This window comes from Lichenostomus cassidix, chromosome 3 (assembly GCF_008360975.1).
Source record: "Lichenostomus cassidix isolate B80296 chromosome 3, HeHo_3.0, whole genome shotgun sequence".
Classification (NCBI taxonomy): Eukaryota; Metazoa; Chordata; class Aves; order Passeriformes; family Meliphagidae; genus Lichenostomus; species Lichenostomus cassidix.
Genome location: NC_139483.1, coordinates 107,366,145 through 107,390,055, shown reverse-complemented (window position 1 = coordinate 107,390,055; position 23,911 = coordinate 107,366,145). Strand labels below are relative to the sequence as shown.

General features: G+C 42.9%; 1 protein-coding gene across 5 annotated transcripts in view; it reads left to right on the top strand.

The window, feature by feature from the left end:
• RUNX2 (RUNX family transcription factor 2) overlaps nucleotides 1–23,911 on the top strand; it is a 157,869-nt gene that overhangs the window by 79,651 nt on the left and 54,307 nt on the right. For 3 of the 5 annotated variants that reach the window (XM_085057064.1, XM_085057063.1, XM_085057062.1), the window contains one exon: nucleotides 10,219–15,073. The exons of the other annotated variants lie outside the window; for them this stretch is intronic. In XM_085057064.1, coding sequence (XP_084913190.1) covers nucleotides 10,219–10,697 — 479 coding nt within the window. In that variant the 3' untranslated portion in view covers nucleotides 10,698–15,073. Of the gene's footprint in view, nucleotides 1–10,218; nucleotides 15,074–23,911 lie in introns of those variants that run through there. 5 annotated transcript variants of the gene reach the window in all.

The following is a 23,911-nucleotide window of genomic DNA, read 5'->3' as shown; positions in this document are numbered from 1 at the left end:
GTAACCAAAATAAGTTTGTTTTTGTTTAAATCGCTCAGTAGAGAAATCATCTCTTGTCTATTGTTAAGAGCGAGGTTTAAATCAAAGGCAAGTTCTACATATTCTAAAATATACAGACAACTCTTTGAAAGCAAAGCCAAGCCAAACTTTAAAAGAGACCTTCTCCTTGATGCAGAAGTTTTCAGTTAGTTACTGTGCCGGGGCTTGAGTGGAAAGAACCAGCCTGAGAAACAAATGGCAAATCCCCATTTCGGCGGCGGAAGCCAGGAAGAGCATCATATTAATAGCACACGAGACCTTTCCACAGCCATTCGAGCCCAGGGCTTTTCCAGCAGCAGTGAGGAAAAGCCTTTGCAGTTGGTGGGTATTTTTTTGTGTTCAGATTTGGCTGTGGAAGGTTGAAGTGAGCAGCAAAGCGAGGGAGTGGAGGGCCTGATCCTCTCGTGTTGGGTGGTCCCTCCTACCGCAAATAACCCTATTGGAAACAGAGGGACTATTTGTGGAGTCATTTGTTTGTCAGGAAAAGTAGGGTTTGTAGGATACGGCCCCAATTAGCAGCCAAATTCCTGGTTCTTTTCTCGTGATAAAAAGGCGGGTAGCTGTCACAGAGATGCACGTAGCATCTCTCCAGCTCCTATTTGAACTCCTGCCACTTGATTTGTGCTTTTTCCCACTTCCTCAGCAGTGCAAAGATTATTCCAGCACCACAGTAGCTCGGATGAGCTGGGTGCTTCCCTCCTGCCTGTCACTGATGTGGCCTCTAGCCCTTTTCTGTGTCATTTGGGACTGTTCCTGCTCTCTGGTACCCATCAGTGAGGGCACTTGGGAGTTGCTCTTGAGCTTTGGCTCCAAGCACAGCAGGCAGGTGATCTCCACCCCCTGCCTGGCAAACCAAATGCACCATTCCACAATAAGCCCTACTTTTAGTATGGGCTGGGTACACTCAGCCCAGGGCATATCGCCTCCTGAATCCGGCATTTTCCAGGAGATTTACTTAATGGACAGTTTATCACTGACTTGCAGTTTTTGGAAGGGCAGGAAGGAAAGGAAAGGAAGGAAAATTTGTAAGGGAAGGAAAAAATTGCTCACACAGGTTACCAGACAGTGGGCAACTGCCCAACCCACACAGGCTGGCACAGGCAGGGCCATGGCTCTGCGACCCCAAGTGAGCTTGGCTGATGCCAGGAGGGCTTTCTGGGAGCTGCAGGAATGCTGATAGCAGTGTCCTTATTTGGGGGAGGAGGAGTGCTCTTGTTAGCTGCATTATTTTTGTAACTCCCTGTTTTGGTAGCCATAAGTCATTAGCCAGTTTTAATTTTCTTTTTTTTCTTTTTTTTCCCCCTTGAAACTGAAATAAGGACTAAAAGGGTAGAATTTTCAGTCTTTTTCCTATTTCTCTCTTTTTTCCTTCCATTTTTCCCCAATTTTTCCCATTTTTTCCCCTTTTTCTCCTTTTTTTTCCTTTTTCTTTTTTTTTTTTTTAACTAATCTGAGGCACACTGCCACATCTGAAGCCACTTGGCTTATTATGGATTTCATGGAAACTGATTCCCTGAAAGTGTTTCCATATGTGTGTTCCCAATATATCCCATCCTTTTCTAAATGGGAGTACAAACTCGCACACGAGCTGGAAATGGCTTCAGGATGTGACAGAGAAGTCATATGACTGGAGTGGCACTGTGTGTGGCCCTCTCTGAAAGACACGGTGTCCTGTGTGCTGGCTCCCATCCTACAGTAGATCCAGTTTCAAAGAATATCTTCCTTCCCGGCTTCTTAAAAGCTCTTAATCAAGAACCAGCGAGGAATCCTCTGTCCTCGGGAGAGATGTCCGTTAGTTGAATGAGATGCGAAAGGAAAATTTGGATGGGGAGGGGAAAAATAGGGGTTTAAAGGGTGAAATAACAGAGAAATGCCAAGGGCTTTCCCCCCCTTCCCTGTCCCTGCAAAACATAGTTCCTTTGTGTCTGCTTGAGGATCAGATGGTATTTCTGAGTTAGTAGCATGCAGTGGAAAAGTACAATTCATGACAACATTGGAAACAAATATTTATACTGGATAGTTAAGGCACATTTTTCTGAAAAGAAGAAAAAAAAAGAAAAAGAAGGAATAAAGTAGCCTGTGAGCCATGATGTATATTATCTTCCCATTCACTGGGTTTATTCAGGATTCCTGTCCTGCTGCTCGCCATCGCCGTGCCTGCTCCGCAGCCCTGCGGTTTCACCCCCTTGCTGTATACAACACTCTGAGGTTGCTCTCCAAGAAAAGCCTCAAGTGTTCCTGCTGATGCCTTTCGGCTGGCGAAAAGCAGTGAGGGCTGAAATTCAGGCAGGAAAAGTTGGGGAAAAATGAGCGGAGAGCGCTGTGCTCTTGTGTGCGTGTTTGTGCCATGCGATCTTGCAGAGCTCCTGGACTTATTTCCAGGAAACTTTATTTACATTTTGGTTCCAATGTAGCATGTAGATGGCCTGAGACTTTAAACAAGCAGGGGGCTTTTGATACACTTCCAGTTCTTTTCCACCCGAATCACCCGTGGCAGCTCCAGACTGGAGTCGCTGAGATGAGATAGCAAAGGCTGAGGAGTTCAGAGGCTTCCCCATCACACCAGGTCAGCAGGCATCCACGAGTGGCAGGTCATAACCATCAGCCCAGGACCTATTTCTGTAATGTGACCATTTGTCCCCCTCCTGTGGTTCTCGTTAGGAAGGTTTATAAATCCTGTATGAGTGAGGCAACATCTATGAGTGAGATGGTGATGGCTGAAGCTTCCATAGCTTCATTTCTGCTCCCAACAGTCCATCTAGGAGGGGCTGGTTGTTGCATTTTTCTACCTATTGATGTTCCCTAAATTTTAGATGAGCTAACTCTGGGGGTGCAGTGAGCAGCCACTTGTGTTTCTGTGCTTAAGTTCATCCAGCAAGACCTGGGTGCCTTAAGGAAAGCAGCTTCATCCAGTAGGAAAGTCCTAATGAGGCAGCAGGACAGGTAATGACAGAGCCCAGGCTGAAGAAATGCAAAGAGACTCCAATTTTGCTGTTAAGCAATATAACATCTCTGCTCGAGAAACGCTCTCCTTTATTTGCAGGAGTGGTACTTTAATGGTCACTGCTAACTATGTTATTTATGGGGTGTTTCTCCCAGCAAAGGGCTTAGGTACAGCGCTATAAATTCAGTGAAAACATCTATCTTCAAATTAATCTGCGGTATTTTAGGTGCCAAAGGCCTGTTACTTAAATACTAGGAGGCACCAGCGTGCAGTTTACCATGTGAACTGGGGTATTGAGGGACTACGAGAAGAGATGCACTGGAATTAGGGTCTTGACTGTTGTGTGTGAGGTTCCGAAAGGGTTAAAGTGTTCCTTCCTTTCTCTGACTTTTGTGAGACTGCTGTGCTTAATAATGTTGCAGTTTAAATGGTCCCAACTAGGCCTTGAAGTTAACACCTTGTTGAGGTGAAGAAAAGAGGAGGGGGGTCCAGTTCACACCTTTTCTGCAGCTATTGTTTGCCAGGAGACCCTCTTGGGGTGACCTGGGGGGAAAAAATTGAGAAAAAAAATAATGTCAAATGCTTTTTTACTTTTTTTTTTCTCTTGAACTAAAGGAAGAGAAAAGAGCATTTAAAAACATACAATTTCCTACAATAAATGGTTTCAAATATCGGGATGACACACGCTCATCCAGAAAGTAAACCAGAGAGGGAGAAGCCCTGTGCATTATTTCTGTGGTGCTGCATGACCCTCGTCCTCCCAGCACGTCGACACTCGCTGGTGGATGTGTGGGAGGAATGTCCCTGAGCTCCAGCACGAAGCTGAGCACCAGCGTGGGTTTGTGGGATCAGGACCTAACAGCTACAGCAGGAGGAGGTGTTTTGGGATCCCTAGGAATTGCAGTCCAGGGCTCCATTCTATAATGGCACCCAGAGGGGAGGTGGCAGAGTAGATTTGGAGAGCCAAAGTCTTGCCTGGAAGGAAGCAGAAAGATCATGCTGTGTCTGATTCACTAAACACTTATTAGAAGAGGCAGGGAACAAGAATTAACAGAATGAAGAGCAAAGTAACACTGTGCCCCTGATACAGAAGTATGATGGGGGAAAACCCAAAGAGATCGAGCTAGAAAATAATCCCTCCCCCATTAAAACACGCTGCAAAGAATCCTTAAGCCTGGCGAAACCAGGAGTTCAGAAATTAGAAAATCTTAGTACTTACATTGCCTGTGCAACTTTAAATCAGCCTCATTCTGCTTATGCATTATATTACAAATTTTAATTACAAGATCACATGATACTTTTCCCACGGGATTCCTGTCTCATTCAGTGCACAGGATGGACAGCACTAACTTAATGAGCAGCTCTTCAATATTTTTTTTGCTTCTTGTTCTTTGCATTTCCTCAGGCCCTGCTTATTGCAGAGCTTTAAGTGCTGCTCTGAAGAAGGAATCCTTAATTTCTTGCTTGGCTTTGCTCTAATATTTCTTCCGTAGCATTTGTATACAGTTCACTGCAGTGCAATATTCCCAAGAAAAAAGGAACTCGTTTTAGAAAGAGAAATGAGACTGACCCTAAGGTCTTGTGTCATTCAGTGCACCCTCTCTGTGTCACCTACAGCACAATTTCTGTTCTGCCTGTAGCCTTCTGTTCAGACCTGGGATCCCGTTGGCTTCAGCTGCAGCTGGGAATATTTAGTGCACGTGCAAATCAGAAGCCAACATCTTTGCTGCACACAGAAAATGAGGGAAGTGAAAATGGGATTTGGAGATGTTTCAACTGAGTCATGTAGGAGCCATGTGGCAGAAACATATAAAATCCAGTTAACTCAGGAAATAATTGGATCTCTCTCGCCTTGTTCACTTTACCTCTTCTGATTTCTTGGAGCAGTGGATCTGGGGGATATATAGACAATGGTCTTCTCCATTCCTCAATTCGGATACATCTCTAGAGGTGGCCAGCTGGGGTGGGTTAATGAAAAAGCAATAGTGTCTTGTGTAGCTGAGTACTTTGTCATAGTGCATTTGGAGAACTAACTTGAATGCTGGTGTTTCCTGAGTTTCTCACTCTTCACATGGTAACCTTAATAATATCCCTTTGTTTGCCTCTGGTGGTGTTTATAGTTTCTCAGATTTCTAAAAAAAAGCAAACCCCAAATAACCCCACCTTCCCAGATTTTACTTTGCAATATTATACGAACACCCACATGGTCTCCTTTCACTCAGGCTGTGCCATCCCAAAGAATGGAGCCATCAATGGACTGATCCTTTATTAGGCTGGCATGGGGACAGGTGGCAATGTCCTTGTGTTTCAGCAATGTTTGCAGAAAAAATGCTAGGATTTGTGGCTCCTGGATTTCATTCCAGTCTCTAGACAAGTGTCTTTGTAGGGGCACAGACTCTTCTGCCCATTTTTAGTCAGAGTGCTTATGATTTGTTCATATTTGGCTGGATTTTCATGGCAACATCTCTCACACAAAAGCCACTCCTATTCCAAAGTTCAAGTCCTTACTTCAAAGCATGGAACTGGTACAGCTTTTCAAAGGAAGGCTCCTCGGAGTTTAAGATTGGTAAAACAATATATTTTTCCCAGCAGAAGAGTTTCAGCTGAAATTTTAAAAACAAATAAATGCATAAATCAAAATTTAGCCCGAGACAGACGCCCAGCATGGACAATTTCAGCCAGAACATTTAAAGTTTGGCAAAGCTGTAAGAGACTGAAAATCGTCTCATCATGTGAAGTGTGTGGCATGTTTCATCCAAGGCGATATTATCAGCTGTAAGTAATCCAGGCTGCACTTATAATTTAGAGACATGGATGTTGGGGAAGGAAAAAAACAATTTTAATAGGTCAATTAGTACAATGTCCCAGCCTGAATTGAACTGTTGAACAAAACCCCACAAAATCTAGTTTCGAGTTCAGCAAATGTCTTAACACTGAAGTTCCCCGAAACACAAGGGAATCATTTAGCTACTGGTAAATATATTTAACTGTATGTAGCTGAATTTCCTTGAGACAGGCTGTTCAGTGAATACAGCATCACTCTGGTTTCATGCATCCAAAGATTCTGTGTTGACTTGACAGGCTAGAGATTTCCCTATGAAACATATACAATAAGCCAAGGGGACCTTGGCTTTTGTTAGCGACCTTATAGCATTAAATAACAAAACAAACGGTAATATTTTTAAGTTATAAAAATATCCTGCAACTGTTTAAAGTAGATGTCAGCTCGCTGTACCCACAAGGAGTTAATCTGTCCACAGTACATTATGATCTTTAATAATTGGGAGCGATTGGCCAAAGTGCTGTAAAACTGACAGAAATTTGTTGCCTGATTTTCTGCAAACCACAAGCACAGCTTATTAATTGAGACCTGAGCATTAATTGGCATTAGCTGACATCTGTAAACTGCAAAAGAGAAATGACCATGGCACACATGCAGCTGTGAATGGTGGAGCTGCAAACCTGCAACAGGTAAAATTGGGGCTTAAGTGCGAATGCAAAACCATTTGAGCTGGCTGCTGGCAAATGCCCAGGTCTAGGGTTTTTAATGAGGCTTCTGCATCAAAATAAGTGAAACCACATGGAATTTTAATTGTTCTTATTCTAAATATGAAACACACTGGAGCAGTATTCTTGAATCTGGGACGTTAGCATATATATTGGCATATTAACATGACCACTTTTCAATTCCAAACGTATAGCTCTCAGAAAACTGGAGTGCCAGGCTATGTTGGGGAGGAATCAGCCTGGAAAATTCAAAAATACTTTAGCCTGGACTCATTCAGATGTAAAGTGTTTTGGGGTTTTTTCAAAAATACACCTTTTTCTAATTTTTTTTTAGTATTGTTGAGCCCAGTCAGCTGATGAGACTATATTGAAGATCACTTGCTGTGCTCGTTGCCATGTCTCTGGTGGCAAAAAATAAAGTCTCTTCTCTTTGTACAAGTGTGGTTTTGCAATACTGTGGCCACGATGTAGGGCAGAGGGTCTGTGCTTCTCCCATTTAGTGCAAGCTGTCACGAGAGTGGGAATTCACAGATGCAAATGGTTTTCTTGCTCTGACGGAGGAAAAATTAGCATAAATCTTTAATCCTCCTGGGGAGAGGAATAAATAAATTATTATAATATTGTAATTATTATATTATGAATTATATACTTGCACTGTCATGTTACTTTATTGCTGATCCACATCGCTGTTTGTGCACAGCTAGATATACAAAGATGGGTGCCATACCCAGTAGAACTTTTTATCTTCCCAGCCCAGCACAGAGCTAAACATGTATAAATAAATAGACATCTGGTTCCAAGTCAGAACCAAAGTCAGCCTTAACATAAAGAGGTAGCACAGAGAAAGGAGGAGAAGGAGGATGAAAATGCATCAGCAAGACCGAACAGCGGTGAGGGTGGCAAGAAGCTGAGATTTAGAGCTGACTTTTCAGTAAGTTTCCCTTAGAAATTAGATTTTAGAGCAGGCATCTCAGAGAACTTTTTCTGATCTCCAAAAATATCTTTACACAATGGAGATACAATCAAGCTGGGAACAAATCTCAGCCCTTTGGAGGGAGTTATGGAGACAGCAAACAGCACTTGGGCAAAAGGGGAGTTGGAGAAGTGAGTGTGCAGGATCTGTGCAGACACAGCATGAGTGAGATAAGGCAGGGTTATGGTTGTTTGGCCTTTGGGTAAATAGGATTGTGCTTTACAAGCAACAGTAAAAGCAAACAAGTGTGGATTTACTGTGGTACGTAAGGAGGTCTGCAGCCCCACATTTGCAATGCCTACGTGTGGTGTGCAGATTCCCAGTCATTCCACACAGGCATGATCTCTTGGCAGCACCCATGCAGATAATATTTGGATCTAGCTCTGAAAGGGAGATTGCCTTTTAATGTATAAAACTGTGTGGAGAGCTTTGGATTAAGGAAAAAGGTATTAGTTGCAAAGAAACTGAAAATACCTATGTTCTACACCCTTAAACTCACACCAATTCCACCTTTGATTGTAAAAGTCTTGTTTAACTTCTGTCAGGGTAAACTAAGAGCAGCTCTGTTCATGTTGGGAGAGTTGCAATAACAATAAATAAAAAACAAAAGTAAAAGAAAATAAGAAGTAGCAGATTGAAACACAGTATTTTGAGCAGCTGGGGAAATTATGTTCTAACCTTATATTTCCAGATACGTATCAGACCTGTTCACAATATAAAGGATAGTGTTCCAAAATTACAGCTTTGAATCTGGGTGGTATTGCCTCTGGCTATTGTTTGCAGTTGGGAACGAAAGAAGTTGCATCAAGCATTAGAGTGTTTGCTGTAAAGGTACAAGTTATATTACATTCCAGGGCACTGTGGTTGGAGGGATTGATGATGGAGACAGACCCATTCACCCCTAGGTCACTGATTCAGTCCCAGATAAAGATAATAGTAATCACATTGTCATCAGAGTTTAGAATGGGCTTTTACTGCTCACTTAAAGCTCTGTGCTCAACATTTTTTGAGATGGAGGATTGTAATGCCCAGGTTTCAGGCTGATTTGGAGGCTTGGCTGGATGTGGCCCAGATCCTCACCCTGAACACAAACTGTGCCTAAGCTTTGCCCCACTGCTGCTTTTAGACGTCACTGTAGGTATGGGTTCAATGAACTGGGAGAAAAGGCAAGAATAGTGATCTAAATCCCCAGATGTGCCACACAAGGCGGCAGGGGCTGCTGAGTCTGTTGCTTATAGCAGAATGGACCAGGAACAGAAGGGCTGGAGAGACCCTCTTACACAGCAATGTTTGCAGGTCAGATCCAAAGCCTGCCTGCAAGGAAAATCATTGCTTCATCTTAAATTGAGGGTACACAGAGTGTTTCAGTGTTCAGCACAACAGTTTGGCATCTAGAAGATGCCATATTTTCCTTTTATTTAAGTGAGGTTCAGTAGACTGACAAAGAGGTGAGTGAACCATTGGATCTGGAGGGCTGGAAAGGTGTAGGAGTGTCAGCTGGGAAGTACAGGGAGGGTCCAATTGATTTCATAATTTCACCCCTTTATTTACACCCTGCTCTTTCCAGCTCTCTATAAATATTTGCATATATGTTTGCTGCATACTGGCCATTGCATTTGCCTCCTCCTGCTCTGTACTTCTTCATTAGCCTTCCTCCCTGTCCTTTTTACCACACCCTCTTTGTTTTCCACTCTTCTGGCTCTCAGTACGAGCTTTCACCATCTTTGTCTTTGCTCCTGTCCATCCCACAGTCTCCTAAGCACATCACCAAGCTAACGTTTGCTTTCCAGTTCTGCTCCAAAGCTTTGGGTGTTTGATGTGGGATTAGAAATTAGACAAAATGATTTTACCCATCCCTGTTTTGCGTTAGACTCCAATTCACAGCGTTACCATCCAGACATTCACAGTAGTCATAAACTGTGTGGTCTATTTTTTTTTTCAACCAGACTGCAGAGACTACAAATGAAAACAATTTTTTTTTTCAATGGCAAAAAGAGTGTTGGGCTTGTAATTTTCCATCGACTGCTCTGAAGAGTAAAATCTGCCTTTTTGCTATCAGCTCAAAGACCTTGCCCATCCTTCGGATGCAGCAACCAGTATTTTTTAGCCAAAGGAAGCAGCTGAGTGGATTCTCACTTAAACAAATTGATTTAAGGAATGAAGTGGGGCTTAGTCACCCCCAGTGTAACTCCCCTGGTGTCAGTGGTGCAGTTAACTCGGTGTTGCCAGCTCTTGGAGCTTTATTACAAGTTGCACAGTGATTTCTGCTTTTCTGGAAATCCCAGCTCCTGACAGCCTGTGTTGAGGTGGGAATCTCAGCTTTCGTGTGCAAGCAGACCTGAGTTTCTCAAGAGGCTCTAGCAAAAAAACCAGAGACACAAAACCCTCAAAACTGTGAAACCAGAAGGCAAACCAACTCCAAGTCCACCTTCCTTTTTTTGGCTCTTTTTCAATCTCTTGATTTTTGAGATTTTTTTTCCCCCAACCTGACTCGTGACCTTTGAACACTTCAGGTTGGCAACGCTGCTCCCTCCATTGGCATCGGTGGAGTTAGACCAGGGATGTTTGGCCCAGCACTTCTAGAAGACAGATGTATGACTCTGTTCCTTGCAATGTATTGCTTGATATGATCTGCTGTTCTCTTGGGGGCCAAAAGAAGTGGGTTATCTTAGAAAAATAAAATTCTATCATCACGTGATACAAAAAATGGTATTTACAGAATTGTTTTCCCCCGTCTTTTGTTATAATTTTTTAGGTGCTTCAGAGCTGGGCCCATTTTCAGATCCCAGGCAGTTCACAAGCATTTCATCCCTCACTGAGAGCCGCTTCTCCAACCCACGAATGCACTATCCAGCCACCTTTACCTATACACCGCCAGTCACCTCAGGCATGTCACTGGGTATGTCCGCAACCACTCACTACCACACCTACCTACCACCACCCTACCCCGGCTCTTCCCAAAACCAAAGTGGACCTTTCCAGACCAGCAGCACTCCATATCTCTACTATGGCACTTCGTCAGGATCATACCAGTTCCCCATGGTGCCGGGAGGGGACCGCTCCCCTTCCAGGATGCTCCCGCCGTGCACCACCACGTCCAACGGCAGCACGCTGCTAAACCCTAACTTGCCCACCCAGAGTGACGGGGTGGAGGCGGATGGCAGCCACAGCAGCTCCCCAACCGTCTTGAATTCTAGTGGCAGGATGGATGAATCCGTTTGGAGGCCGTACTGAGATTTCTTCCGTAGCCGGCCCGACCTCCGCAAGCCAAAAAAAAAAAAAAAAAAACCAAACCACCAAATGGTCGACTAACTACGAAGTGCCTGTTTTTTGTTTTATTTTTTTTTAAAAAAAACAGATTTTGCCAATATGTGCAACTGTGTAGATGGGATGATAATGGCCATAAATAACACGAGAGTTACCAACACACCACAACCCATGTTTCAGATTATGTGAATCAAAGCACATATTTTCTTTTTTTTTTCCCCTTGGAACCATTTTACCTTCGTTTATATTTAAAATGTACTTTCTACACACACACACACAAAAAAAATCACCCCGTCTTTTTTTTCCTTTTTTTTGGAATTTTCCTCTTTTTTTTTCCCCCTAGAGTTTTGTAATAACTAGTGAGTACTTTTGCCAACGAGGAGAGAACGGACTCCCCGGCTATCAGGAGAAACATGGTGATGCAAGGCAAAGGCTGCATTCCCTTTTATTTTAACAAAAACCAAAACTAACCATGAACTCCAGATACAGTTGCAATCATACAACGTATGGGACCCTCTCCACACCTGTAGTGCAATTCACCTGGTTTGTATTGGTGCACATAAAAAGGAAAGCAAAGAGCAAGTTGCTTCCATTTTGCTATGATCCATTCAGATGAAAACAGCTGTCCCAAAAAACTCTGTCCGAGCCTTGCTGCGGATAACGGTTGGAACTTCTCTGTGTTCATTGCTTTTTTGGTTTGGTTTTGGGTACTTAAAGAGAATGAGTTTTCAAGTTAGGCGAGCCAACCCCGGGGTTTCCTTTTTGCTTTTGTATCCGTTCGTTTTGCCTTCGATTAGCCAAAAACCAAAAATAACAACCAAAACCTTGAAAAACAAAAAAACCAAAATGTTATTACTTATGCAAAATATGAGAATGGCAATATATATTAATAGAGCCAAAATGGTATACATAGTATTTGTGTTCGGCTATGTTCTTTTTTATTTTTTTTTAAATTATAAATGTGTAAAATTTGAGGTTGCTAACATGAATCATCATATAACTTTAAAAGAATATTTATAATTATTTAATGACATTTGGACCCTTTAAACGTTTCTTAATGTAATGATATATTGACTTCGGTCTCTAAAAGTGTTTTTTGTTTTGTTTTTTTTTTTACTTATTACATTTCTGCAATAGTGTAAACCTCAGACCTTTACCCAACTCTGAAAAGCAGTTCCAGTGAGAACCAGTTTACAATGTGACTTAAAAACAACAAACCCAACCCAAATGCATCCACATCAAATGGTTTTGGATGTAGGATCTTTTTATATAACTTATGAAGGAAATATTGTGTTTAAAATATTTTTATTAGCTGTCTGGTTGCCTTCAACACAGTCTTGCCTTTTAATCAGTAGTTGTGGAGACACTGGAAAAATGGTAGGAAGGATGAAATATTTTCCACCCTTCCCCTAATTTCTTCTTCTCCAAGGATTTTTCTCAGAACTTCAAAATTTGAAAAAGATTCATATTTAAAATGGTCTATTTTGACAGCATAATTTGGATTTCGACAGGGTTTTCTTTTTTTTTTCCCAAAGAAAAATCAAAACCGTTTCAAAGCTTGTACTTTGCAAATGATGAATTGTTAAATATCTCAGAAATGGGATTAAGGGAGAAATGTTGAAACATTTTCCCCTCCCCTTGCAATTTCAGCCCACTCGGTGGAATAAAAAGGTTTCAAACTCGAGACAGAAACTGCCTGGTAGCGAGTCACCGCCCGTTAGCATTAAATGCGGGAGCCATGCGGATGCTGTGGTGGCTCTGAAGCTGATGTGGCTGTTGCCGTGTTAGAGGGATGAACACAAGGGCAGCAGTGCTCACTTCTGCCCACGCTGAAGACACAAACTCACCTCCAAAGCCACCCTGGGGCTCCCAGGAGTGCTACAAGGAGAGCAGGTTGCACCCAAACCCCAAACTGTCTGTGGCCAAACTACCCCGTGGAGAAGCCCTAGTGTTGCCCAGCCCAGGCTGCCATGGCAGGCAGGGAGGTGACCAGCGTTGGCTGGACGTGGTGGGAGCTGAGCCATCCTGCCCACACTCTCCCCAGGCAGGTGTCAGGCCTGGCTTAGTGGGATGTTCAGCACGTGCCAGTGGGCTTGGCCAAACCTCCCTCCTCCCATTCCCTCAGTCTCCTCCAAGCTGCTCCTTGGGTGATCTTTGGCTGCCTCCAAAGCATGGCAGTAAATCAACGTTGGGCACAGCCACACAGAGCCGGACACCACCCTCACTGCTCGTTTATAGCGAAGCTGTTAAACGAGCTGCCATTAGCATGGTACATCCCTCCAATCTGCGTGATGACGTGCTCTTAAAAATAATAAATTAATAAAGTCTTTGCCTTCTAAAGGTTGTATACCAAGTATGCTTAAAGTATAAGTAAGACACTTTGTTTTTCTTCTAATACTTAGTTTTCCTTCAAAGATGGAAGCTGTAATTGATTCTATTTATTGTTGGTTTGTGGTAGCTTGAAGCATACCACTGTCCATTTATTTGTAACTGTAAAGTAACATTTGTTAGTCTCAGCAGCACTTAAAAAGCCAGTGTCTGGTTACACATTTCAGTTTTGTTTTTTGTTTAGTAAGCAAGAGAAAAAGAGATGTACTGCCAGTGCAAGCTGTTTCCTATTTAATAAAAGGTACTATATTTGTACATTATTTGTTATTGCTGAGAAGGGCTTTTTAAGGTTTACTGTATGCATATTAAGTAATTTTTAGGGTGCTTTTGTGTTGAAATGTTGTTAAGAGTGGCTGCAGGCAGCAACCCAGATTTTCTTTTTTTTTCCTTAAGACTTTGTTGTAAAATTCAAGCACTTGGTTTTTGTTTCTGGATAAATCCAGCACAGACCAGACTTTTGTTTTGCCCAATACCGACGTGACTCTGTTTGTGTCCCCACGGTTTTTCAACTGGACCTTTAGGGACAGACGTTGAAAACGTTTTCTCCGCCCAGTCGAGGCGCACTGCCTGATCCAGTCGATCTGTGCCCTTGTCTGACCTGGTTCTGCCTGCTTGAGATAGGAAGGAAAGGATTTTCTAAGTACCTGTGGACAGAGGAGCACCAGCCCCTTGACTTTCAGTAGACACCCATGCTCCTGAACCCTCCTGGTGCCTTTGGAAAATCTGTCCCAGTACATCAGGCTGGTCGTGGAGGGAGTCGTACAGGCTGAGGCAGAGATGCACATCAAAGCTTTCGGAAAATGCTTTCGAGTTCACTTGGAAATGCTCTTGAATCAGATTTTCAGACTCAACCGGTGCTATGTAGTGAATCATGTAAATTTATTTTAGCTTTTGTGAGGTGCTTGGCATTGCGGAATGGAGTTTTCTCAAAGGTACGACAGCCCTTCCCTCCGGGCAGTGGCAATCTTTGGCACCGGTCATAGATTTAAAGATAAAAAATGGCCTTTTTTTACCTTCCAGCTCTCTTACCCTACCAAAGACTTACTTCCAGCACAACAGGCACACTGTCCCTTTTGCCGAATGGAGGATTAAATGCTCCTCTCCCTCCTCTAAGGGTAACCAGATTGGGTGCAGTGGGTTGGGACAGAAGAGTAAAGCAAATTACTTACCCAACAGCGTCATTTATGTGGCGTTTATCGTTTCCTTTAAAAGCCCAGCTGCTGCGTCTTTCTTAGCATTGAACCTTTGTTGCCAGCAGTCCCCTGAGCAAAGATTTACCAGTTTCCACAGGTACCATCTGGACTGGGGAGAATTTTGCACTTTCACCCTGAGCAAAGCAAGGCTCAGCCCGTCGCTGGGCTGCGGCAGCAGCAAGCCATGAGCAAAAGCAACAATTAAACCTGGATCAGCCATGAGCTCAAAGAAGGCCCATTCTCCGCCCCCCTGAATTTCTTGTTTTTAAATAGAATGCATTTCAGTTTAACAGTTTCTGAGAACTTTTTTTAGATGTGTGTTTACTTCCATGTTTACAGATAACTCTTTGCTTTTTTTTTTAATGCAGTACTTTTAAGTATATCAGCCAAAACCATACTTTTACAGTAACTTTAGGTAATATGAGTGACATTCCAATCTTTTTTTTGTTGTTAAATATGCTTTACCAATCTTGAATTTCCGCTGGAACAAAATATTTGTAGCATTTTGTGTAAATACAAGCTTTAATTTTTTATTTTTTCAAATGCTGTCACCCAAGATTTGCTTTTCATGCACATATTGTACAAACACACTCTGCTTTACGCCACAGACGATGATTGTGGATCAGTTTACTTCAACTTCAAAGGGACTATTTGTATTGTATGTTGCAACTGTAAATTGAATTGTTTGGCATTTTCTCATGATTGTAATATTAATTTGAAGTTTTAATTTCATTTTCAATAAAATGGCTTTTTTTTTGTTAATGTTCTTCTACGCTTCTTTTTCGTCCTTGTCTCCTCTTGGCACCAGGCAGGGTAAAGCAAGCACATGGTAGAACATGGGACCAGCCCGTCTGTGGCTGACCCATCAATTTCTGCAGCACCTGAGTTTTCAGCTAAATATAAAAAGCAAGTTTCCAGGCCCTTGGGTGGTGAAAGACACCTTCTAAACCTGATCTCAAATGTCGCTTTTTTACCTGAGTCTGCAACCTATCGAAACCTGTGTTTCTTAGAGGAGTGCAAACTGCTCTGTTCATCTTTCTAGATCGTTAACTGTGGAACCTAACAACCACCATTAATAGGGACATTCCCAGAGAAAACGGGGATAGATTTCTAAACTGGGAGGGATTGGGATTGGGATTTATGATGCTTTTCCATTATGAGAGTTGAGCTATCCCCACCTCTTCCTGGTCAAACCTGAGGAATGCAGTTACAGATAATCTTGTGATTTGCATGGCCTGAGGCGAGAATAGTTTTCAAGCAGCAAAAGATACATGGATTGGGAGGGGACTGAGGGAGGAGGCTATTTTTCCTCCAGTTTAGTGTCAGAAGTAGGAGGAGATGCATCTAATGAAGGTGAGGTCAAGTTCACCCAAGGCTGTCTTCAGGACGAGAGGACAGGAGTTGTTTGCAAGCTTGTGCCTGGTTTCATAGTAAGTTCTTACCCTTTTTAGCTATTTCTTGAGTCTGCAAAAGAGAAATAGTAGCACAGAGAGGTGTGAGGTTCTGATTGTTTCGAGAAACCTTTGATTCTGAAGTTTAAATGCCACTGGTACTGATTTTGGGAGCTCTTGTTGGCTTTACCATGGACCTACACATTTCTTGTGTGGTGGTTAAAGCTTGAGGGCTCTTTCATTCCAGCTCATAATCTGAGTCCTGATTTTAGGGAAGCTTGATCCAAGAGTGAGGAAACAAGCAAACCAACCAATGCTCTGTGGTGTAGTTACTATGGAAATTGTTTGGGGGGACTCATGCTAAAAGCATTAGTGCTAAGACTTTCTGCTGCTCTCTGGCATACAGATTAACCCACCTCAGCTACTCAGAGCCCTGAGGAACCCTCATTATAGTCTTGTTTTCATGGTCACTTAATCCAGATTCTCATCAGTAGAAATAAAAATTTGTCCCCATTTCGTATGGTGAAGTGCTGGAACAGGGGTCAGCATGGGAGATTGTGGCACTTCTGTTCTTGGAGATTTACAGGACCCAACTGTGTAAAGCATGGGAAAACCTGGTCTGACACTTGGAGCTGAGGCTGCTTGAGGAGTAGGTTGAGCTGGAGACCTCCCACGATCCCTTCCAAATTATTCCATGGCCCTGTGAGGCAGGCTGGGAGCTGCCTGCTACAGGTTGTTATCTGAAATAAAAACTGCTTGTATGACTGTATAGAGAACACATATTCAGCTAAATGCAATCTGAATAAAGAGGTTGGACAAGATTAAATTCATACATAGGCAGGTTATTGAAGAGTGTCTCTCTTTTCACAGAATCATAGAATGGTTTGGGGTGAAAGAGACCTTAGAGATCAATTTTTGTTGGTTTCTGCACAATTCTCTGGGATATCTACAACAGATATGGTCAGCACAAGGGGTGATAGAACCAAACCATCCCTCTGATTCAGTACATTAGTTCCCATTGAACTTAATGCTGGGGATGTTTTTTTTTTTTATTTTTTGATTCATTTACCCTGCAGCTTAAGAAGGCAACTCTTTTGCCTTAGCAAAAAAAAAAAAAAAAATCAGCCACTCCAGAGGCAATGTGACCACCACTGGTGAACACAGAGGACAGCCCTGTACAGGGACATGTGGAGTGGTGGGGGCAGATAAAACTCAAACTGCTTTAGGAGAGAAGAGTTGGAGACATTTCCTGTGAGGGGTGGTGACTGTTGTTTTCCCCATCTTTTGGTGTCAATAAATAGTGTCTTGGGTTTGGGTTGTGAGGGTTGAACATCAGCTCTGGATCGCTGTAGTCCAGCCCTTCCAGTCCCATGCAGTCCTACGCTGCCTCTCCCTGCTGGCTTCAGTTTTAACTTTTTCATTTCCTGTGGCTCTGAGCAACACTGGCAGAGCTCAGAGCAGTCACAGGCCTAAATCAGCCTTTTTTGTGCCTAAAACAAGCTCTTTGGGAAAGGTGGGGGTGAGAAGGAGCAGGGTCTGACTTTATGGTTCAGCACCAAGCCCTGTTCTGACACCAAATAAAACATTCATCAAGCTGTTTATTGGGGAAAAGAAGGAAATAACCTCAGTTATATATCCAAGGATTGACATGAGCTGCCTAGTTACCTTCTGCATGGTCAGAAGGAAATGAATTGATATTTGGGGGTGAAATCCTTCCCCTGGGCAACTTCTCAGATGACCAATGTTCTGCAGCTTGTGGGGTCACGCTGGAGTGTGTATTGGGTAGGGGTGCAGTGAGGGTGTCCAGCTCAGGCTGAATGCTTGCAGAGGACAGCCCAAGAGAGTTATTTGCCAAAAACATTTGTTGGATGGGTTACAAATTATAAAAAAAATCTGTTATAATAATATTATAACAGTCCATAATCCTTGGACAGGTGATGGGGACAACTGTGACAGATAAAATACTGGGAACAGGTTGAGAATTTCTACTCAACATTTTGAAGAAAAGCTTTAGTACAAGCTTAAAGCAAAAAAATTAAATATTTAGCTTGGGCCTTGTGTAATTATCTTTTCCCTTTAGATCTGCTGGTGCAATGTCAGTCTGGGAGGTGTGGAGATGTTCCCAGGAGGACTCTTTGTGATATTTGTATGACTTTGGAGGGGGAATCTCAGCATTTACCCCTCTGGGAATAGGAAACTGTTGGCGCCAGTAACAGATAAGGCCATGAGATAGACAGCAAAGCCCAAAGTTCCAAAAGCTCCTGGTGATCTGATGCAGTGCAAACAAATAACTTGGGAAGTACAACATAATTTAAAATTGAAGTTCTCAGGCCTGCCCTGCTGCTCCCATGCACATTTATTGCATATATTACTTAGTGTAGATGCAGTTCAAATGTTGACTGCATTTTGAGTGTTGACTGTGTTACCTAAGGAGACTTGAATTTCCCTACTCCAGTTGTGTGAGAGTTTAAAAAATCCCTATAGGTATATTTATAAGAACTTCTAAATATGAGACAAATTAGTTTTGCTTCTGTAACTAAGAAATTTCAGCATCATCTATGATACCCCAGACAGCTCCTCTTTTCCTGCCTCAGTTTCCCTAAATATGGATCAGGGAATTTGTAATTTCCCTGCTTTGTCAGGGTGTTCTATGGGCTCAGTGTTTACAAAGAGCTTTGAACTTCAGTTGTTGTTGTTGTTGTTGTTTAGCTGTTTTTACTACAAATCCAGTGTTTGGTCTCACACCATTGGATAGCGTCCTTTGAAACAGCACATTTCTAAACCACATGTTTAGAAAAAAATGACCCAGTTTCCAGACTGCTGATCTGGCCAAATAACAATGTGGAGCTAAGGCCAAGTTGTGCTGCCTCAACAGATTTACTCAGGATTTGTGGTGGGGCAGGAAGAAAAGCAGAGATCTCTGCAATCCATGGAGGCAGCCCTTGGCCGCTCCCTCCCAGCAGCTCACTCGGGATGAGCAGCTGGATCTTGTGGGATGTCCCAACACTTAGAGAAAAGCAAACAACCCATGTTAACGTTGATACGCCGCAGCAACTTGCCAGTGATTAATGTTTGCCACGAGGCCAAATTCGGATGGTGATTACGCCAGGAGAGATCAGCTGAAGTCCCTCTATTAATAGTCCTGTGGTTTTGGACACAGCACTTTGCTCCCCGTGAGTGTGGGTGAAATCAATGAAGGGTCACTGAAGTGCTGGTTGAGTGAAGTGAAGGAGTCTGTGTTGGTGTCCTGGTTCAAGGTAGGCTCGATGCAAGATCACAGCCACCAGATCCTCTCAGCAGGGTTGTGCTCAGCAAGTCTTGGTGTCTTCTGAACATGGAGATGGAGCCAGGGCTTCAGCAGAGCATCCCATCCCCAAGCTTCTCCTCATGTCCACCTCCAACCTTACAAATTGCAGTTGGTGACTTTTCCCCCCAGCATCTGGGTTGGGGTTTTGTGTTGTCCCTGTCTCTGACTTCAGGCACACAAGGTACAGCAAGGGTTTAAAACCTTGTTGCACATCTATACGACTCCAGTGCTTAGTGATCTCTCCTTTCCCCCTCAGGTGTATTCATAGAGTCACAGAATGGTTTGGGTTGGAAGAGACCTTAAAGATCATCTTGTTCCACAGCAAAGGATCTGTTCCTAGTATCCCATCTAACCCCACCCTCTGGCAGTGGGAAGCCATTCCCCCTTGTTCTGTCACTCCAAGTCCTTGTCCAAACTCCTTCTCCAGCTCTCTTGGAGCCCCTTTAAGGTACTGTGATTATTCCTCCAAGCTGTGACTTTAAGGCACTATTAAATATAAAATCAAAGCCATAACACCAAGGCAGGTCCACCCACCCACCCCATCTTGTTTACTTTTTGATTTCCAAAGAAGTCCTTGGTAGCTGAAAATGATGCTGCTGTATCCAAATCCTCTGAGACAGCTTCTTCCAGGAAAACACAATTTTTATCCCTGTTTCAGGATGTGTGAGGCTGGTTGGCAAATGTGAGGAAATAGGAAGGACAGGCTGCAGCAGAAGGGATAAAAGCCCCTAATAATCCAGACACATCTCAGGAAACCTGGATGCAAAGGATCTTTGTCCATTTATTACCAGTGGTGGTGTTCTCCCAAAAGAGCAGGATGCTCTCATCTTTTAATAATAGCCAGGCCAGATGCTAAAGTCTCTTCTGCAAATACTGTATAAGTGAGGAAAACAGCTGATCTCTGTTAAGATGAGCAAACCAGGAGAAAAAGCCAAAAAAAATATGAGAAATCACCAGAGGTCTGTCTTTGCAATGCCACTTGGCAGCTGGATCTTCAAGTCGGGGCTGAAAATCCCACCTGTGCTTCTGTCCCCTTGCTGATCGGTCACCGTGTATGGAGCAGCAATTCCTGTACCACCTGGGGATTGGAGCAGTGCTGGCAGGGATCTCACCCTCTGTTTTTAAGAGCTGCAAAATTCACAGCTTTTGGGGAGCTGTAGAAAATACCAATTCAAGGAGGAATTTGCTTGACTTTCTCCTTGCTATAGAAATTGGTTCCATGCTGAGTTGGGGCCAGTGGCATTTTTTTCCCATCTTTTTTTGTACTTTCCCCTCTGCCCTGTTTTTGTTCTCAGTATTTTTTATTGTCTGGAAGACATTAATTCAAAGTACTAGATAAAGACAGGATTGGGCTTTTATAAAGCATTGTATTGGGCATTAAAAAAGATGTCTCTGCCTCTCACGCTGCCCTTCAATCCTCTTTTCCTTATGTTCAGCACAGAAATTGTTTTTCCTTCTGGGCAGAGATGTTTGAAATCATAGTAAAATGACTCATGTTTGTAATGTGCTTATAGGTATTGGATGGAAAGTGTTAGAGAAAAGTACAGTACATGGTGACAAGATATTTTGTATTTTTGCAATGGGGCAATGCCCAAGTAAAGAATTGACTGTGCATCATGGCAACACATTTTTCTCAGATGCTGAGTGGCAGTCCTCAAAAACAGTTCCTAGAAACCAGAAAAAAACCTATTGTGAAACAATGGGAAGAATTCATTCAATGTTTAGGATTGCTGGCTAATGACTGCAGATAAAGATATTTATGAACAACTTGTGCAACCCCTTTCCTTGCCAGAGAGAAAGTTTGGTACGTGCTGTTTCAAACCTTCCTGTCTCTGCCTGACCAAGAGGATCCCCTCAATTGCTACTTTCATAAGTTTCCAATCAGGAACTCATTTTGATTGTTCCATTTAACAGGGCACAGGGGCTTTTTTTTATTTTTTTCTGTCCACTGCTTTTGTTTATAAAGGATGTTTTCCTGGGGATGGTCATGTCAAGACTGGCATCTGCCCTGGAGCAGCTCATGAGTTCCTCCACGACAGAAATTAGCTACAGATAATAGCTGATGTATTGCAGCATTACCTGATTATCATGGATTCACAGAGCCAGGTGTGTGTGGCACAGAGGGACAGACCCAGTGCCCACCCTGTGTCAGCAGCACCTGTGGTGAAGGATGGAAATAGGATCCCTCACTCATGGCTGAGGGCATGTTCTCCTGCTCAGAGACACCTGCCTGTATCAGGTCTTACCATCTGGAGAAAATTTAAAGTTGAGAGAGATAATTTAGGTCATCTGCAGTGTGACAACCAAGAGACAGGAAAACACAAACTGCTGGTACTTGAACAGACTGTGGTGTGCAGACACCTCCCCAGGGTTGTTCATGTGAGGCCACTGGGGACACTCTGTCCATCTCAGTGGGGCTGAGGAGTGAAACCTTGGTGAAGATGGATAAATTAATGCACACCATAAACAAAAGTCATCTCAGAGGCAAATCACCAGGCTGAGATACTGGTTTTTCACTGGAAGCGGTAGGGCCCAGAAGGCACCCCCTCTTCCAGCTGCACAAGCAGGTGTTGAACATGTAAGCTCAGTGTGTAGATCTTACATTTGGCTGTCAAAATGCAAAGCTAAAATCTGATACAGTCTGTGCTTTGAGGAAAAGCACACTTGCTGAACTCGCTGCCAGATTTAACGTCACTATTGGGCCTTTGGCATTTCAATTAGTGCCTGTTAAAGTATTTTAATTATAAACCCAAAGAGCTGCATGAAGGGATCCATCCCTTCCCTAGCTGTGTAACTGACTTCATCACTGGTACATGCAGTGCTTCTCCCACCCCATTGTGTCCTTCTAGCCCCACAGTGGGGTTGTGGACCAAAATCAGGGAAAACTGCAGCAGCCTGGCTAGAGCCCCTCGGTCCTAGAGAGATGTGAAAACTTGCACTCAACAGAGACATGGTTAATACTGAATTTGCAAAGGTCTCACACTAAAGATGAGAAGGACCACAGACCTCAGGCCTTGCAAATGAAGTGTCAAAGTCATTTCTTCAGTGCTTCCTTGCCACAACAACTGCAAATAAGAAAACAAACCTCAGAGACAGAAGATGTGAAGTTCAGAAACACACCCACACCCACGTACAATACGAGAAAGGGGGCAACCAAATTTGCAGCTGTCTCCTAGAATGAGGAGTTCACTTCTGAGAATGTTTTCTTAAACTCACTCTCTTCTCAAGGGTCCAGAATGGATGGGTACTTAATAAAAGTTGTGTAATGCTTTAGATAGGCACTGGTGAAAATATGGGATATGAATGTGAATATGAATATGGCTTTGCCTCTGTATTTGCCACCTTGTCAAGTCAATATTATTGAATAGGAAATACTATCAGAAATGGGTAAAAATATGTATGGAACAAGGAAGTTGATCTTGCCATGAATCCTGCAGTTCCTGGTTTATTTAGTTGCTATTTTATAGCCTAAAATGTAGTTACTGTTTTTCTTCCAAGGGTTTTTGGCTGCTTTACAGCTGTTATTAAGAAATCAGTATTTCCTCGTAAAATATGTACTCATTTGTTAATATTTGTGATGAGGAAAATTTCAAAGAATTGAGAGGCTGTGATGCCTTTTTTCCAGAAAAGGCCAGTACCTTGTCAGTAAACACATTTCTCCTTAATAGGTCAGTACCAATCCAAATTAAAAAGAAAAGAAGGTTACAGTCTGATGATTTTTTTTTTTTTTTTTGCTTCCACAACTGCTGTAGTTGTGCACTCTAGTTTGCCCTCCTTGGGTACACAGTAAGGGTTTGAAAACAATATTAGCAGCATATACAAAGGAATGACTTGGTTCAGGTAATAAATAGTAGAATTGAATCCTGCTGGTTTTCCTTTCATACCCATAAAAGCCATCTGAATGTTTGAGGCAAAGGTAGCAGTGGGAAGCAGAGCCTTGAATGCTGTGGCTTGTGACTTCTCACCTGATGCTGCCTCATAGCTCCCAGTGACCTAAGGGCTAGGGACAATGGCTAACTCATTCCTAATGCAAGAACTTAATGCCTAAATTGACATTAAAATGTTTCACAGACTATGTAAGAAGTGCTACACAGAGGGTTCATTCAGAAACTGAAGCTGGAAGGGATATCCCCTGCCAAGCAAATAACCAAGATAATCAAGTTTGGCCTAAAATGTCCTCACAGGTGATCCCCCTAAGTAAGGAGATAATTCCCTGAGATTTAAAGATTAGGGCAAATAGTTTATAGAGGGCTTTTTTCCCTGATAAATGTATTTATGCACTATTGTTGTATTACATGATGTGCAAATATTTAAAAGGAGAACATAAGAAAATTCCAGCTTCCTTGCTGGGAGAAGGACTCTTAAAATACACCTTTAGGCTTTGGGGATCTTTGCTTTCTGTGCATGTGAGTGGATCAGCCCCTTGTATGTGGGTGTGTGTGTGGATCTGTGTGTGAGCCAGGGCAAATTTGCCCTCCCAAGGAAAACAGAAGATAAGAGAATGCTGATGAAAAGATGGGATTTGCCTCTGGTTTGGCATGGGAAACCCATTCTCTGTGCAGAAAGGATTTCTGTTTCCTAGGAAAATCAAGAATTTTGGCCTCTGGATTTGAAGATCATCTGGATAATTAAGTAGTGGCAATGCTGACAGTTGTTAATTTTTTAGTCTTTTTTGCTCAGTGCTGGGGGCTGCCCCTGTGTGCAGAGTCCCAGCTAGAGCATACTCCCTAGTTACAAAATTGTGTGTGAGGTTGGGCTGGAGGTTTCCATATAATTTTGAAGACTTCAGAAGATGAGGGAAGACTTCTCCTTTAGTCAGTGTTTTGGTCATTTAAACTGTTACATATCCCACTGCCCCCCTGTAACTCCAGTGCTGGTGCTGTAGATGGATATAAGTGAGAC